Source organism: Tenrec ecaudatus, chromosome 16, assembly GCF_050624435.1.
Source record: "Tenrec ecaudatus isolate mTenEca1 chromosome 16, mTenEca1.hap1, whole genome shotgun sequence".
NCBI classification, from domain to species: Eukaryota; Metazoa; Chordata; class Mammalia; order Afrosoricida; family Tenrecidae; genus Tenrec; species Tenrec ecaudatus.
Window position 1 is genome coordinate 42,830,496 of NC_134545.1, and position 15,102 is coordinate 42,845,597.

At 37.8% G+C, this 15,102-nt stretch overlaps 1 protein-coding gene across 1 annotated transcript in view; it reads right to left on the bottom strand.

The window, feature by feature from the left end:
- Positions 1-15,102, bottom strand: part of LRMDA (leucine rich melanocyte differentiation associated) — a 663,927-nt gene that overhangs the window by 625,619 nt on the left and 23,206 nt on the right. Inside the window, exon 3 of the mRNA XM_075533425.1 lies at positions 13,366-13,505. Within this exon, the coding sequence (XP_075389540.1) occupies positions 13,366-13,505 (140 nt within the window). The remainder of the gene's footprint in view (positions 1-13,365; positions 13,506-15,102) is intronic.

The following is a 15,102-nucleotide window of genomic DNA, read 5'->3' on the forward strand; positions in this document are numbered from 1 at the left end:
TGGAAAATATAATCTTGGTGATAGAAATGAAGCTGGACATTGACTACAGGATTTTGCAAGACCAACAACTTGGTGATAGAAAATACCTTTTTTAAACAACACAAATGGAAACTATACATATCGACTTTTCCAGATAGAATACACAGAAGTCAAATTGACAAATTTTCTGTCCGAAAAAATAATGGAAAAGCTCAATATTATCAGCTAAATCAGGCCAGGAATTGACTGTGGATCAGACCATCAATTTCTCATAAGTAAGTTTTAATTCATGGTAAATAAAATTAAAACAAGTGCATGAGACTTTAACTCTATCCTACCTGAATTTCAAGAACAGCTCAGGAACAGATTTGAACCATTGAACATAAATGAAGGAAGACCCGATGAGCTGTGAGACAACATCAAGGATGCCATTCATGAAAAAGCAAAATATCATTTACAAAGACAGGAAAGAAAGGAAGGGTCAATTGGATGTCAAGAGGCTTTGAAACTGGCTTTTAATCATAGAGTCCATTCACTGCCATTGGGTTGGGGCCAAGTCATAGTGACCCGACAGGACAGCGTAGGGCTATCTCAGTGGGTTTCCAAGACGGTAACTCGTAGCTCCGTCTTTCTCCCACAGAACATCTGGTGGTCACAGCTCAGAATGTAATACTAAGGCCCTTTAACTGTAGAGTAGCTAAAGTAAATAGAAGAAATGATGCAGTCAAAGAAGTGATGAATACAAAATCTCCAAGGACAACACCAGAAGACAAAGCAATAGATAATATCGAAATATGCAAAGATGTAGAGTTAGAAAATGCAAAGGGAAGAACACATTCAGCATAAGTTGAACTGAAAGAACTCTGGGAAAAGTTCAAGGTTGAGATGCAATATGGGAAGATTCTGTATGCAAAATGTCGAATGACGTAGGGAGCATTCAAAGAAGATAGAAAGAATACACTGAGTCAGTGTACAAAAAACAAACAAACCCAAACTGGTCGACATTCAACCATTTCAGAAGGTCGCATAGGAACAAGAACCAATGGTGCACAAAGAAGTTCAAGCTGCATTGAAAACTTTAGTCGAACAAGGTTCCAGATATTGGAGATTCTGATGAAAACTAATTGAATACTAACTGATGGAATAACAAGCAGAAGCAGCACTGGAAACACTTACTCATCTGTGCCAGGAAATTTGGAAGACAACTAAATGGCGAACTGACTGGAAGGCATCCATATTTGTACCCATTCCAAAGAAAAGTGAGCCAGCAGGATGTTTAAATTATAGAATAATATCATTGATATCACTTTGAAGTAAAATTTTGCTGAAGATGATTCAACAATGGTTGCAGCACTACATTGACAAGGAACTGTCAGAAGTTCAGGCTGGATTCTGAAGAGGATGTGGAACAGGGGGATATCATTGCTGATGTCAGGTGGATCATGGCTTAAAGCAGAGAATACCAGAAAGCATTTACTTGTATTTGATGACGATGCAAGGCATTCATCTATGTGGATCATAGCAAACTATGGATAGCCTTGAGAAGAATTCCAGAACACTTCATTGTGTTCATTAAGGACTTGAACATGGATTGAGGGGGAATTTTGCAAACAGAACAAGGGAATACTGCATGTCTTAAAACCAGTAAAGGTGTGCATTAGGGTTGTATCCTCTCACCAGACCTATTTAATCTATATGCTGAACGAATCATTAGAGAAGCTGGATAATATGAAAAAGTGGGAGGCATCAAGTTTGGAAGAAGACTTATTAACAACCTGCTGTATACAGATGACAAAACTTTGCTTGCTGAAAGTGGGGAGGAATTGAAGCACTTGCTGATGAAGATCAAGGATTTTACTCTTCAGTATAGATTACAACTCAATGTAAAGGGGCCTAAATATCCACAACTAGGCCAGTAGGTAACATGATAAATGGAGATAAGGCTGAATTTGTCAAGGATTTTGTCTTAATTGTAACCACAATCAATGCTCATGGAAGCAGCTGTCAGGAGATCAAAGTAAATATTGCATTAGGTAAATATGCAGCACAAGATATCTTTAGAGTATTGAAGAGCAAGCATGTTACTTTAAAGGTTAAGATGTACCTGACCAAAGTCATGATATTCTCCTTTGCATTACATGCATGTGAGTGTTGGACATTGAATAAGGAGGACAGAAGAAGAATCGATGCATTTGAATTGTGGTGTTGGAGGAAAATATTGAAAGCACAGAAGGATTGGATGCATAGAAACAATAACTGATGCAATGATTTATTGGGAAGGGGTGAGGAGACCGGAGGAGGGGAATAATTGGGGAGTGATCAGTGGGTGTTGGAGTGATGAATGATCTTTAGAGCTGATTGTGATGAGGTATATATCACTCTTTTAAAAAGCAGTTTAACTGTGGAAGTGTATGATATGTGAATGATATCAAGATATGGATGTATGATATGTATGATATCAAGAAAAGTACCTAAAAATAAAGAAGCCATACTTGACCTATAGTTACCAAGGGTGAAGGAGAAAGACTTTTTTGCTTGGGGGGCACTGAGTTCACTTTTATGGTTGTGGAACAATTTGGAGAGAGATAAAAATTTGTGTTGGTTCTACAACACAAAGAGTATAATCAGTGGCACTGAATTATATATGTAGAAGTTGTTGAATTGGTGAATGTTTTTTGTGTATATTTTTGCCAAAATTGAAAATATATATATATGAATATACAATGAGTATAGAGAAAAGAAAATGTACTAAAATTGATTGTGGTAAAGATTGTACAACTCTTTTTGATATGGTTGAACTACTAAATTGTATGATATGTAGATAAAGTGCCAATAAAACCTTTGAAAGAAAAAAATCTACCACGGACTTCTAAAGGACAAACAGATCTGTATTGGAAGAAGTAAGGCCAGAGTGCTCTTTGGAAGCAAGGATGGCAAGACCTCCTCTTACATATGTTGGACACATGTCCAGGAGGGACAGTCATATTTAGTTAAGGAAAGGGGTAGCAAGAGAAGAAGGTCCTCCCTGAGATGAATTGACAGAGTGGCTACAACAATGAGCTCAGGCACAGAAACAATTGGGAGGATGGCACAGGATTGTGCAGTGCTTTGCTCTGTTGTGCACAGAGTCGCAATGGGTTGGAGCTGACCCAATGGCACCTAACTACAACATACCTCAAATGAAATAGCTTGCTTTTAGATAGAAGGAAGGTAGAATTTTTCCTAATATAAAACCATGGAGACTTTTTAAAACTTATTTTGTTTGGAATAAATCTGTGCATATATGAATTGGAATCCTAGAACAACACAATGATTTACACTGTATATATAGGGGGATAGTATTGTTACTACACACTTGTCTGTGTCATTAATGAGTGACTGCTGGGAAATTGTCTCAGTAATACATTTTTCTTAGATCCATTAGGGTACTTTTGAAAAAGCATGCCTAAGCAAAAGAATAGCTTCTGAGGGGGATCTGGTGGGGTAAATTCAAAGCAGAAATGTCAACTCAGAAGACTACAGTAACTTTTGTGGGATTCCAAATGTTTAATCTTCATAGATTTTTTTTTTCCCCCTCAAACAACATAGGATGATTGTAGGGGCTTAGTATACAGGATTTTTAAGAAATTTGAAAACTGTACTGGTGAGGAAACCACAGGAAATTTCTGCTGAAGAATGTTTTTTCTATCCTAACAATGTATCTGCTCATCTCAAAGATTAGCAAGAATTACTCACTGGGAAACCTACTTCATGCACCCTGCGTCCCTGATACTTCCCTCTCAGACTGCTTTCTGTTCCCCAAATTCAAAGAACATTTACAAGGAACAAGATTTGAGTCCCTTAAGGATGCTAAAAACTATTATGGTGACGGTGTAAACCACAGGGCTCAGACTTTGTGAGAGAAGGCTTACTAGGTGTCACTGAGTGAGGTTCAACTCCTAGAAGCACTGGGTTTGAGGAAATGAAATGCTACCCAGGTCTGTGCTAGTCTTGTATTTTCATGCCTGGGACCATTGTCACAGCCATTGTGTCCACTTATCTCCTTGAGGATCTTCCTCTTTTTCACTGACTTAACCAAGCCTGGTGCCCCTTTCCAGGGACGGATCTCTCTTAATAACATCTCCAACGTACAAGAGACAAAGTCTCGCTCTTCCCGCTTCTAAAGAGTTGCTCCAAGACAGATAGTTGTCCTGGAACTTCATGGTTCTTTTAATATTTTTCACCAACACCATGATTCAAATGCATCACTTTTCCTTATTCATTGTTCAGCTTTCACATGTATATAAGGCAACTGAAAATATTGACTTGGATCAGGCACATCTTAATCCTCAAAGTAATATTTTTGCTATTTAGTCCTTTCAAGAGGCCTTGGCAGCAGATTTTCTCAATGCAACACGTCTCTTGATTTCTTGAACGTTAATGAACAATTCTAAGTAAATTGTAACTGAAATAAAATGAAATCTTTAAGAACTTGATCTTTTCTCTATATTTCATGATTTTGCCCATTGGTCTACTTGTGAGAATTTTGGGTTTTTTTACAGTGAGTTACAATCCATTCTGAAGATCGTTGTTTTTAACCTTCATCAAAAGCGTTTCAAGACATCATGTTTACCTTCAGCAAAGAGACGTAGTGTGATTAATTGGAAATATGAAACACTCCCTTCACCAGTGTAAAACAATGGCTTCGCAGTACGATGCTTGTCTAATAAAATTTTCTATGATTTGCAGCAATACTTTTTTAACTTATATTTGTATATAAAGACATATATACACATATATAAATATCTAAGTATATTTTCACACAATAAATAAATATATGTTCATAAGTGTTGTTGTTAGGTACTGCCAACTTGGTTCTGACCCATAGCAACACTATGTAAAACAAAACCAAATACTGCCCACTCTAGCCCGCTTTTTTCCCTTTTATTACTTTAAATGAAATATTTATTGCGTTTATTCTTTAAACAGTTTTTTGGATTATTTAACATATCATACATTTCATTAGTTTAATCATATTTCTAAGAGCTGTACAGTCATCTCTCAATCAATCTTAAAATATTTGCCTCCTTCCTGTATTCATTGTCATCAGTCTCCCACCTCCCCTGAAGCTTCCCTGCCATATTCCTCAAGAAGCCATCAATACAGACACTGTCTCCATAGGTCTACCTATCCTGAATTCATATAGAGAAAAACATAGAAAACAAAATACAGGAAAGCAAAACAAACAGAAACCAATGTCACACTTTGCATAACTGCAAGACTATTTACTTCCCGGGTCTGTGGCTCACTGGTGGCTTACTCCATGTGTGGACCTTGTGAATGGATTGTCGGCTCCCAATGTCCCAGTTTGTTGAAAAAGCTGTCCATATCCCATTGGATAGTTTTTTGGTCCTTTATCAAAGATAAGTTGCCTGGAGGTAGCTGCTTTTCCTTCTGGGTTTTCTGTTCTGTTTCCGTGGTTTATATGTCTGTCGCTGTTCCAGTCCCAGGATATTTTGATTATGGTGGGTAGTAGGGTTTGAATTCAAGTAGTGTGGGGCCTCCTATCTGATTCTTCTTTTTATGAAGTTATTTGCTTATCCTTGGTCTCTTCCCTCTCCATACAAATACGGTAATTAGCTTTTCCAATTCTTTAAAGAATGAAACTGGGGTGTGGATTAGGAGTGCATCTATCTATTGCTTTAGGTAGTATTGACATTTTCACAATGTTATGTCTGAACATGACACGAAATAGTCTTCCATTTAGGTAGGTCTCTTGTTTGTTTCTGGTGATAGTGTTCTGTAGTTTTCTTTGTGCCGATTCTTTGGTTCTTTGCTTAGGTTTATTCCTGACCTAAGTATTTCATCTTCTGCGTAGTTATCGTAAATGGTATTGTTTTCATCATGTCTTTTTTGAGCTCTGTTCACTGGTATACAGGAATCCAATTGATTTGGATAATCTTGTAGCCTGATACTTTACTAAATTGTCATCAAGCATCTTCTTTTGAGATTTCTTTTTGTTGTCTGGTGGCTCTGGCTAAGACTTCCAATGTAAAATTGAATGAGAGTGGTGATAAGAGGCATCCTTGTGTGGTTCCTGTTTTCATGAAAAATATTTCCACTTTTTCCCCATTGAGCTGTTCCTCATTGTTGGCTGTTGGTTTTTCTATATGGTCTTTATCATGTTGAGGAATTTCTTTTCCATTCCTATTTTGTTGAATGCTTTTTATCAGAAACGGGTGTTAGATATTATCAAATACCTTTGCTACATCTATTCATATGATCGTGTCATGCTTGTTCATTGCCTTGTTTATATGTGGTGGATTACATTGATTGTTTTTCTAATGTTGAACCATCCTTGTATCCCTGGTATGAATCCCACTGTCATGGTGAATTATTTTTTTGATATAGTATTGGATTGGATTCTATTTCCCACAAATTTTTGAGTATTTTGGGGTCTGTGCTCATGAGGGATATTGATCTGTAGATTTCTGTCTTTGTGGATTCTGTGCCTGGTTTTGGTATCAGGGCTATGATCACTTCCTAGAATGAGTTTTAAGAGTTTGTTATCATTTTTTACTTTCTGGAATAATTTGTGTAGTATTGGTGACAGGTCTCCAATAAATAAAAGGTAGAATTCTCCTGTGAAGCTATTTGGTCCTAAACTTTTTCACGGTTAGAAGTTTCTTCTTTTAAAAAATCATTTTATTGGGGGCGCTTACAACTCTTATCACAATCCATGCATACATCAATTATATCAAGCACATTTGTACATTTGTTGCCATCATCATTTTCAAAATATTTTCTTTCTACTTGAGCCCTTGGTATCAGATCATTTCCCTCCCTCATGGGCCCTTGATAATTTATAAATTATTATTTTTTTCATGTCTTACACTGACTACTGTCTCCCTTCACCCACTTTTCTGTTGTCTGTCCCCCTGGGAGGGGGTTATATGTAGATCATTATGATCAGTTCCCCCATTCTCCCCTTCTGGTATCGCTACACTCATTGATTCGGAGGCATTTATGTGTCCTGGATTGCCTGTGTTGCAAGCTCATATCTGTACCAGGGTACGTGCTCTGATCTAGCCAGATCGGTGAGGTAGAATTGGGGTCACAATAGTATGTGAGTGTGTGGGGGGTGGGGTGGGGTGGGAGAGTGGAAATAGAAGCATTAAAGAATTAGAGGAAAGTCGTGTGTTTTGGTGGTGTTATACTGCACCCTGGGTGGCTCATCTCTTCCCTGTGACCCTTCTGTAAGGGGATGTCCAATTGTCAACAGATGGGCTTTGGGTCTCCACTCCGTCCTTCCCCTTATTTACATTGATATGATTGTTTGTTTTGGGTCTTCGATGCCTGATACCTAATTCCATTGACCCCTCAATATCACACAGGCTGGTGTGTTTCTTTCATGAGAGCTGTTGCTTCTCAGCTAGTTGGTTGCTTGTTTACCTTCAAGTCTTTAAGACCCCAGATGCTATAGCTTTGGATAGCTGGGCACCATCATCTTTCTTCTTTGCTTATGCACCCATTTTGTCTTCAGTAATTCTTTCAGAGAAGGTGAGCATCACAGAATGCCAGGTTATTAGAACAAAATGGTCTGGCATTGAGGGAGCACTTGAGTGGAGACCCAATGTCTGTCTGCTTTCTAAGTACTTAAAAAATAAATATATGTACATAGATATATTTTCCTGCTGTAATATATAAATGTATTTACATAAGTACATGCCTATATTTAGACCTCTATAAATACCCTTTGCCTCCTAGTTCGCTCCTATATTTCCTTTTACTTTCCTCTTGTCCCACTATCATATTCAGTCTTCATTCAGGTAGTTCCTTTCAGCTACATTGTCCTTGAGCAAGCCCCACCAGGCAGCCTCGCCATAGATTTTAGATCGCTTGTTGTTCCCTTGTCCCTGGGTTTGTTTCCCCCTCCTCCCCTTCTCCCATGTCCCTTGTTACAGTTGGTTCCGTTGTTTTCTTCTCTGGATTTCTTATTCCCCCTATCTTATCTAGATAGACATACAGAGACACTAATAAGCACAAAACAAGGCAAAACAAATCATAACAACAATAGAAAACAAAATATCAAAACCAACAGCAAAAAAAAAAGTTTATAAATATTTCCTGGTCTCCCTGTTGGTCTTTATAAGTGTTTTCCAGTCAAGTCTGATGGGGTACCATGCCCTGGCCCCAAAGTCTATTTTTGGTATTCCTCAGGGACTTCATTCCTTTGCTCACTTTGCTCCTCTGTTGCACACCATTAGTGTTTCCCCACTGTGTGGTGGGGTCAGATGGGACACAATTCCTGCACTGTGCCTCTCATGTTTTCCCCCGGTAGTGCTATGGGCCAATTAAGAACGTTGTGTCTCATGGTGGGGCTGGTCCTATGGTCCTCTCTGTTCATTGGCTGCTCTGAGCCAGAATTGTCCTCAGGGCTTGGTGGGCCAGGATGTGTTGACTAGAAGTTTCTTGATGACCCTTTCTGTTTCTTCTTTTGTTATGGAGCTCTAGCTGTTGTCTTTGTTTGGATGGTATATTTCTAGGTATTTGCCCATTTCTTCTATATTGTCAAACTTATTTGAGTATTGTCTTTCACAGTAGTGTATTATTCGTTTTATTCATTTGGATCAGTTATAATGTTGCTCTTTTCGTCTCTTACCCTATGTATTTGCAACTTTTCTTTCTTTTCCTTTCTTAGGTTTGCCAGCAGTCTGCCAATTTTTTGAATCCTTTTAAAGAACCAATTTCTTGTCTTGTTGAATTTTTGTTTTTTTCCCTGCTTTTATCCTTATGATTTATTTTCTTCTCTTGTTGGGCATTTATGTTGTTGTCTTTGTTCCAGTTGTTGACAGTGTTTTGATGAGTTTTTAGATTTCTCTTTTTTCACATGTGTATTGATTGTTATAATTTGACCTCTGCTTTTCCTGTGTCTCAAAGGTTTTAGGTATATTGTGTTGACACTCTTGTTCATTTTGAGAGAGTTTAGATTTCATCTCTCCCCCTGTTTCTCTGAAAATATGACAGTGTCTCATATTAATTTTTGCTTCCAATTTACGTGAAATGTTTTGAGCCTTTGTGACTTTTTAATCCTGCGACTGGCAGCCAGCCTCTTATACTGTGGTTGACAGCGTTTGTGTCTGTCTTGCTTTGCCTCTCTCTTCTTGGCCATGCCCCCGTTTGTCTAGCTCACCTGATCATTGGATAGCTTTGTGCCAGGCAGATCCTGTGCCCAGTTTAATAAGCATTGACTCTTGGTTTCAGCTTTCTCTCAGTTCATTTTGAAAGTGCTTTCCCTTCCACCCTGCATTCACTCTAAATATCTAACTTTTACTCTGGTTTTTAATGGAATTCATATATGGCATATATACTAATATCATGTGTGCTCAAAAGGGTTAGAATGCACTCTTCAAATAGTTCTTCTAGAATATGAATACAGAGAAACAAATCGGCCATGCAGCAAAGCAATGTGAGTGTTGGAGTGAATGGTTATGCAATTAAAGTAGCTATTAAAAGTTATACCCACAGGATGAAGACCAAGACCAGCACATACAGAATCTAATGTTCTGGACATCGTCATGTGTTTATTTTTTGCTTTTTTCCCCTAAATCTTAAGATTTTCATTGTTACAGGCTCTTTCTTTGGCTACCAGAAAGCTCAGAAATAAACCTATTGCAATCCTGTGGCATGTATTTTGTATGAGCTAGGCCTTATTTTCAGGGGATTTCTTATTTTTCCATGAAGAAGAATACGGTACACATTTGTTTATTGTTGTATTAAAAAAGACCTCGCACGTCCTATCTGGTCCAGAGTCAGAGTTATGGTAGCTTCAGAGGCCTTATTTTGGAGGAGGTCTTATTTTCGGGGGATGCCTTATATTTCAGTGAGACGCAAAACTGTGAGTAGGTCTTATTTTCGGGGGATGTCTTACTTTCGGGGAAACAGGGTATTTGATTTGTTACCGAGTGGTTTTTAAGTAGTATCTTGTTCAATCTCCATATTTGTGTCTTCATGTTTCTGTTCCTTTTAGTTTGACTTCTAGTTTTATAGTGTTGTAATCTGAGGGTTGTAGGATTTTTTAAGTTTGCTAATGCTTGCTTCGTAATCTAGCATGTGGTCTATTCTTGAGAATGTTTCATGTGCAATGGAGAAAAATGTATACTCTGTTGTTTTGGGATGGAGTGTGCTATATGTGTCTAGGAGGCCAAGTTTCTTGTGTCTACCTGTTTTCTTTATTGCTTTTCTTTCCTGATGATCTGTCTGTCTCTGAGAGTGATGTAATGATGTCTCCCATTATTGTTGTTGAGCTGTTTGGTTTCTCTTTAATTTGGTGAGGATTTGATTTATATATTTATAAATTTTTCATTGGGTATATATATGTTTATTATGATTATGTCTTCTTGGGTTGTTATTGTTTTAATCATCATGTAGTGACCATTCTTGTCTTTCATTAGGTTATTAGCCTTGATATCTATTTTTCAGAGATTTCTATTTCCATAACTACTTTTCTTTGGTTGTCCTTTGCTTAATATTTTTTAACCATCCTTTAACTTTTAGTCTGTTTTTGTCTTTATATCTGAAGATTGTTTCTTGTAAGCAGCATATTGATGGGTGGTGTTTTCTATCCAGCTTGCTACTCTCTGTCTCTTTACTTGTCTATTTAGACCATTAGCAATCAGCAAAATTATTTTAATATGTGGGTTTATTGCTCATTTAATTTTTTTGTATGTGTGTGTGTGTGTGTGTGGCGGGAGGGGGTAGTTTCTTTGTTCTTCCTATATTTCTGTGTTGTTTTTTAAATACTTTTTAAAGTGTGTTGACTTTTGTGAAGAATTGTCTTGTATGTTGGTCTGAAGCGGTGTGCTGCTTTTTTGCTCATGGGATTGCAATTTGCATGTTTTTAGTGGTGGGCATTTCTTTGATTTCTTCTGGTGTGAGAATACTTTTATATTTCATTCATATTTGAGTGATAATTTTTTGGATGCAAGATTCTTGGTTGCTGATTTCTTTCCTTCAAATTTCACACATATCACTGCTTTTTCTTCTTGCTTGTATTGATTTCGGCTGAAAAATTGAGCTTATTCTAATTCCTGCCCCTTTGTATGTGACTGTTCTCTTTTCTCTGACAGCTTTGAGAATTTTTTCCGTATCTCTGATGTTGCTGAGTTTGATTACAATAAGTCATGGTGTTTTTCTTTGGGGGTCCCTGGACCTCGGGGGACTTTAGTCACTAATCTGTAGGTTGTTCTACAGACTTCTTGCACACCACTCTCTTCTTTCATGTCTTTATCCTGATTCTTGGAGAAGGAGTCACTCTTTGTGTGATCAGTCAGCCATGTTGACCCTGTGTATACATATTTTTCATCTGTAAAATTCAATAATAAGGAACACTGGTGGCATAGGCGTTATATGTGAGGCTTCTAGCCACAAAATTTTCGGTGCACAACCACCAGCTGCTCCATGAGAGAAAGATGAGACTTTCTACTTCCCTAAACAATTACAGCCTTGGATTCTCTCAGTGTGAGCCTGTTCTAAAGTTCTCACTATGAATTGGAATTGACTCAATGGGAGTGAGTATTGATATTTTTGTCTTCCTAGTGTATTACTCAATATAGCTTATTGTTTGCTTTTATAACCCTATTATTTTCTATGAATTCATATATTTAAGTATGATGCTCAGTACAATAAATTATCACTATTATCCTGCTTCCCTCTAGTTCTCCCAAATCTAGTTTCTGGATGCCCTACCTTCCCTGAATTTCTTCCCTGTCCTTTAATCTCTTCCACTCTTTCACCTTCCCACATTGTTTAGGTGAGCAGTGTTCATGAAAGGTTATATTACAATGAAAGAAGTCAATGTACATAAAAGATCATTAAAACATTAGTAAAAAATCAAAAAAAGAAAGACTACAAAATTAAAAATGAGGGAGAGAAACTAAGTTCAGTAAGATGTGCAAGATCAAGAAGGTTCCCTAAGCTTTTGATTTATTTATTTATTATTTTGACCATTTCATTGTGGCTTGGGTGACAGTTTACAGAACAGATTACTTTTACATTCCACAATTTATACAGATTTTGTTTCCTAGCATTCGTTTTGATCCCCCCCCCCTCAGTGTAACTGCATTCTTCCCTGTTCCTCCCTGTATTCTCCAATTTTCATTTGTCCTTTCTTTGCTGCCTCTTCCTCTCTTTTGAACTTGTTTTGGTGTGAAGTCTGTCATTTTCATCTCCTATGATTGATTGTTCTGAGTAATGCATTCATTATGGATCTTATTATATATTTTATAGGCCTTCATTTCAGTTGCCACAAAGAACTCACAGACAATACTTATAAGTATGGGGTTTTAAGGAAATATGAACAAGTTACTATTCAACATTAGAAATTCAGGATATAGTTCTTCCAACCAGGATTACCACTTTTAAGCCATAGTCAAAATGATGCTTCTCTTTGAGTCCAAGCTTCTAGCCACACAACCTGTAGGCGCCTGTTGTGTTTTGGCAGTGTTACAAAGCTCCTTCAGCACTGCTGATAAATGCCCAACTGTCCAATGTCCACTCCACCATAAGCCTCATTTTGGAGGTACTCAGGTCCAGTTCTATGGGTCAGCAAACTTAGCTACTTTGATTAAATTCTCACCCCACAATCCTACATGAAGGCACTAAGCTTTATTTGATCTGTATGAAGCCCACTATTCTGTCTCATGCTCTTGTTTCCTCTATCTCAGCAGTTGTTGATCTTCTGCCTCTCCTCTGGTGTCATAACTCTCTGTCTCTTGGATCAAAGCAGCCTAATATTCAGGGATCTCAAGATCCAAAGAATATGCTCCATTCTTGGCCCTTCTTTCTTGATTGTAATGAAAACCTCCACTTCTTATTCTTAGATGGAACATCTTAAACCCAGTGGGATATCAAATTGACCAATACCTTTATTTGATTTGTGTACACCTTATTTGCCTGGTCTGACACAGCCATTTGGTGGTACAAAGACTATGGCTAGAAAAGTTATGTCAAGTTGCACCACAATCCCATAAGTAAAATCTATCCTACAACAGATTTATTGTTAAATAAGATATTATTGGAACACATGTCCATTCTCTTTAAAATTTTAATGGTTACCTCTATGGTCCATAGAGTCCATATTTATAATCTGGACTTTACCTAAAATTTTTAAAAAATCAACCTCTGCCTTAGACAGGTGTTCATCTTCCTTATCTACTGTGCCTTCACCAAAGGAGAGCATGAGTTTACTAAAAGGTAAAGAAAGCTTAACCCTTTCTAGGAAGTCTACTGACATTGACTAAGCATGTCAATATCACAGTCACAGCATGTCAATCATACATTACAATATCAACCACCCAAAATATATTTTTCCATTCTCCCATCACACTCAAGCCCATAGATACTAACCTATATCTCTTGTAGTCTTCTTCATCCTTTTCCAAGCTGACCAGCTCATTGGGGCATGCCACATTACCCAGAAGGCTGAGGTATTCCAGAGCTGGTGTCACTTCTGCCAGGTGGTTGAGCAGACACTCCAAGTCAGTGATGTGGCTAAAGTTAAGGATCTTGATCCAGGGAGACCAAAGGCATAGTACAAAGTGTTGGCCATAACTGACTGGCACAGCCCAGCAGCTCAGAAGTCTAGTCTGCACTCCTGAGATGACACCTGGGAAGATTCAAATCAACTTAGCTAGTAGCTGATAGGTTGCTAGTTTTTAATCCCCACTGTTACGGGCACAGCCAAACTTTTCTCTGAGTATGAAGGGTTAACACACAACACAAACCATTTGAAGGAAAATGAATATTTTATTATATATATTTTTCCTATATGGCTGTATTTTTTGAATTATCAAAGAGTAGATTCGACATAAAAAATATTTAGCACCATACAAACCTATAAAATTTAATTTTTGTATCACTAAAGAAATTATTTCTCAGGCTTTTATAGGGAATTTACCCTTTAAAAATAAGAGGTATGGGATGGGTGCAGTCAGGAACTGGTACCTTCATTTGATCAGAGAGATGGTAATGCTTAGCATTGCTCAGTGGCCTCAGTACTGGCAATAAAGTATTGGTTGGGGGGAAAGAACAAGGATGGAGAACTAGAAGAAAAACACAAAACAAGTAAGCTAGGATAGGTTCATGTAAAGGGAAGTCAAAATGTATTCTCTAAGAATCTGTTGTGAATCTTATATTCTATGGAATATAAAGGAGTAAAGAGAGGGTGTGAGGTACAAGATTATTCCAAAAGTTATCCTTTAGAAATTCACTGTTTAATCAAGCTAACACTTAAAACCCTATAAATCAAATAAAGCAAGGGCCTTTAAATTATATAATCACAGGTATTGGGAAGGTTTGAACAATAACCTGATTCATATAGCAATACCTGTTTGAACCAGATGTAGAGGAGCTGAGCCTTAGGCAAGACGATAATCCAGGTGTTATGAATGCCACCCAGGACTATCAGGTGGCTAAGGTCAAGAGCCAATTTAGGGTACATTTTAGCCAATCAGTATAGTTTCCAGGACAGAAGTCCACCTGGACCTAAGAGAGGAAGGTAAAATAATAGGAAAAGGCTATCCTTGCTCTGCCAAGATGTTACCTAATCTTCTGTTTTACCAGGATTTTTCTCACACTTTATTTCAATTTATCAGAGGAAAATAAACTCCCAATCTAACCAGTATTTCAAACACGTCCCTAATATATTTGCTATGGGGTTTCTTTGCATCAGGATTGGATCATCTTCTACGTTCACTCACTGACCTAATTCAATCACGTGAGCCACTATTAATAAGACATTTTCCTCTTGCACATGATGATTATTTGGCATTTAAAGCTCTTGTTTCCCTTATGCCCGTAAGCAAGGTCCGTTACACATTGCACATAAATATGCCTTGGCGTCATCATAAATCAACGCCAAATTCACTGCCACCGAGTTGATGCAGACTGATAGCGACCCTGCGGGCTGCCCCTGCGAGTTTCTGAGACTGTGACTCTATGGGAGTAGAAAGTCCCATTTTTCTCCCTCAAAGATGCTGGTGGTTTCGAACTGCTGACCTTGCATCTAGCACTGCAATGAATAAGCACTATGCAACCAGGACTCCTGGACATCATCATATGTACAACAAATGTGGCCTTTTGGGA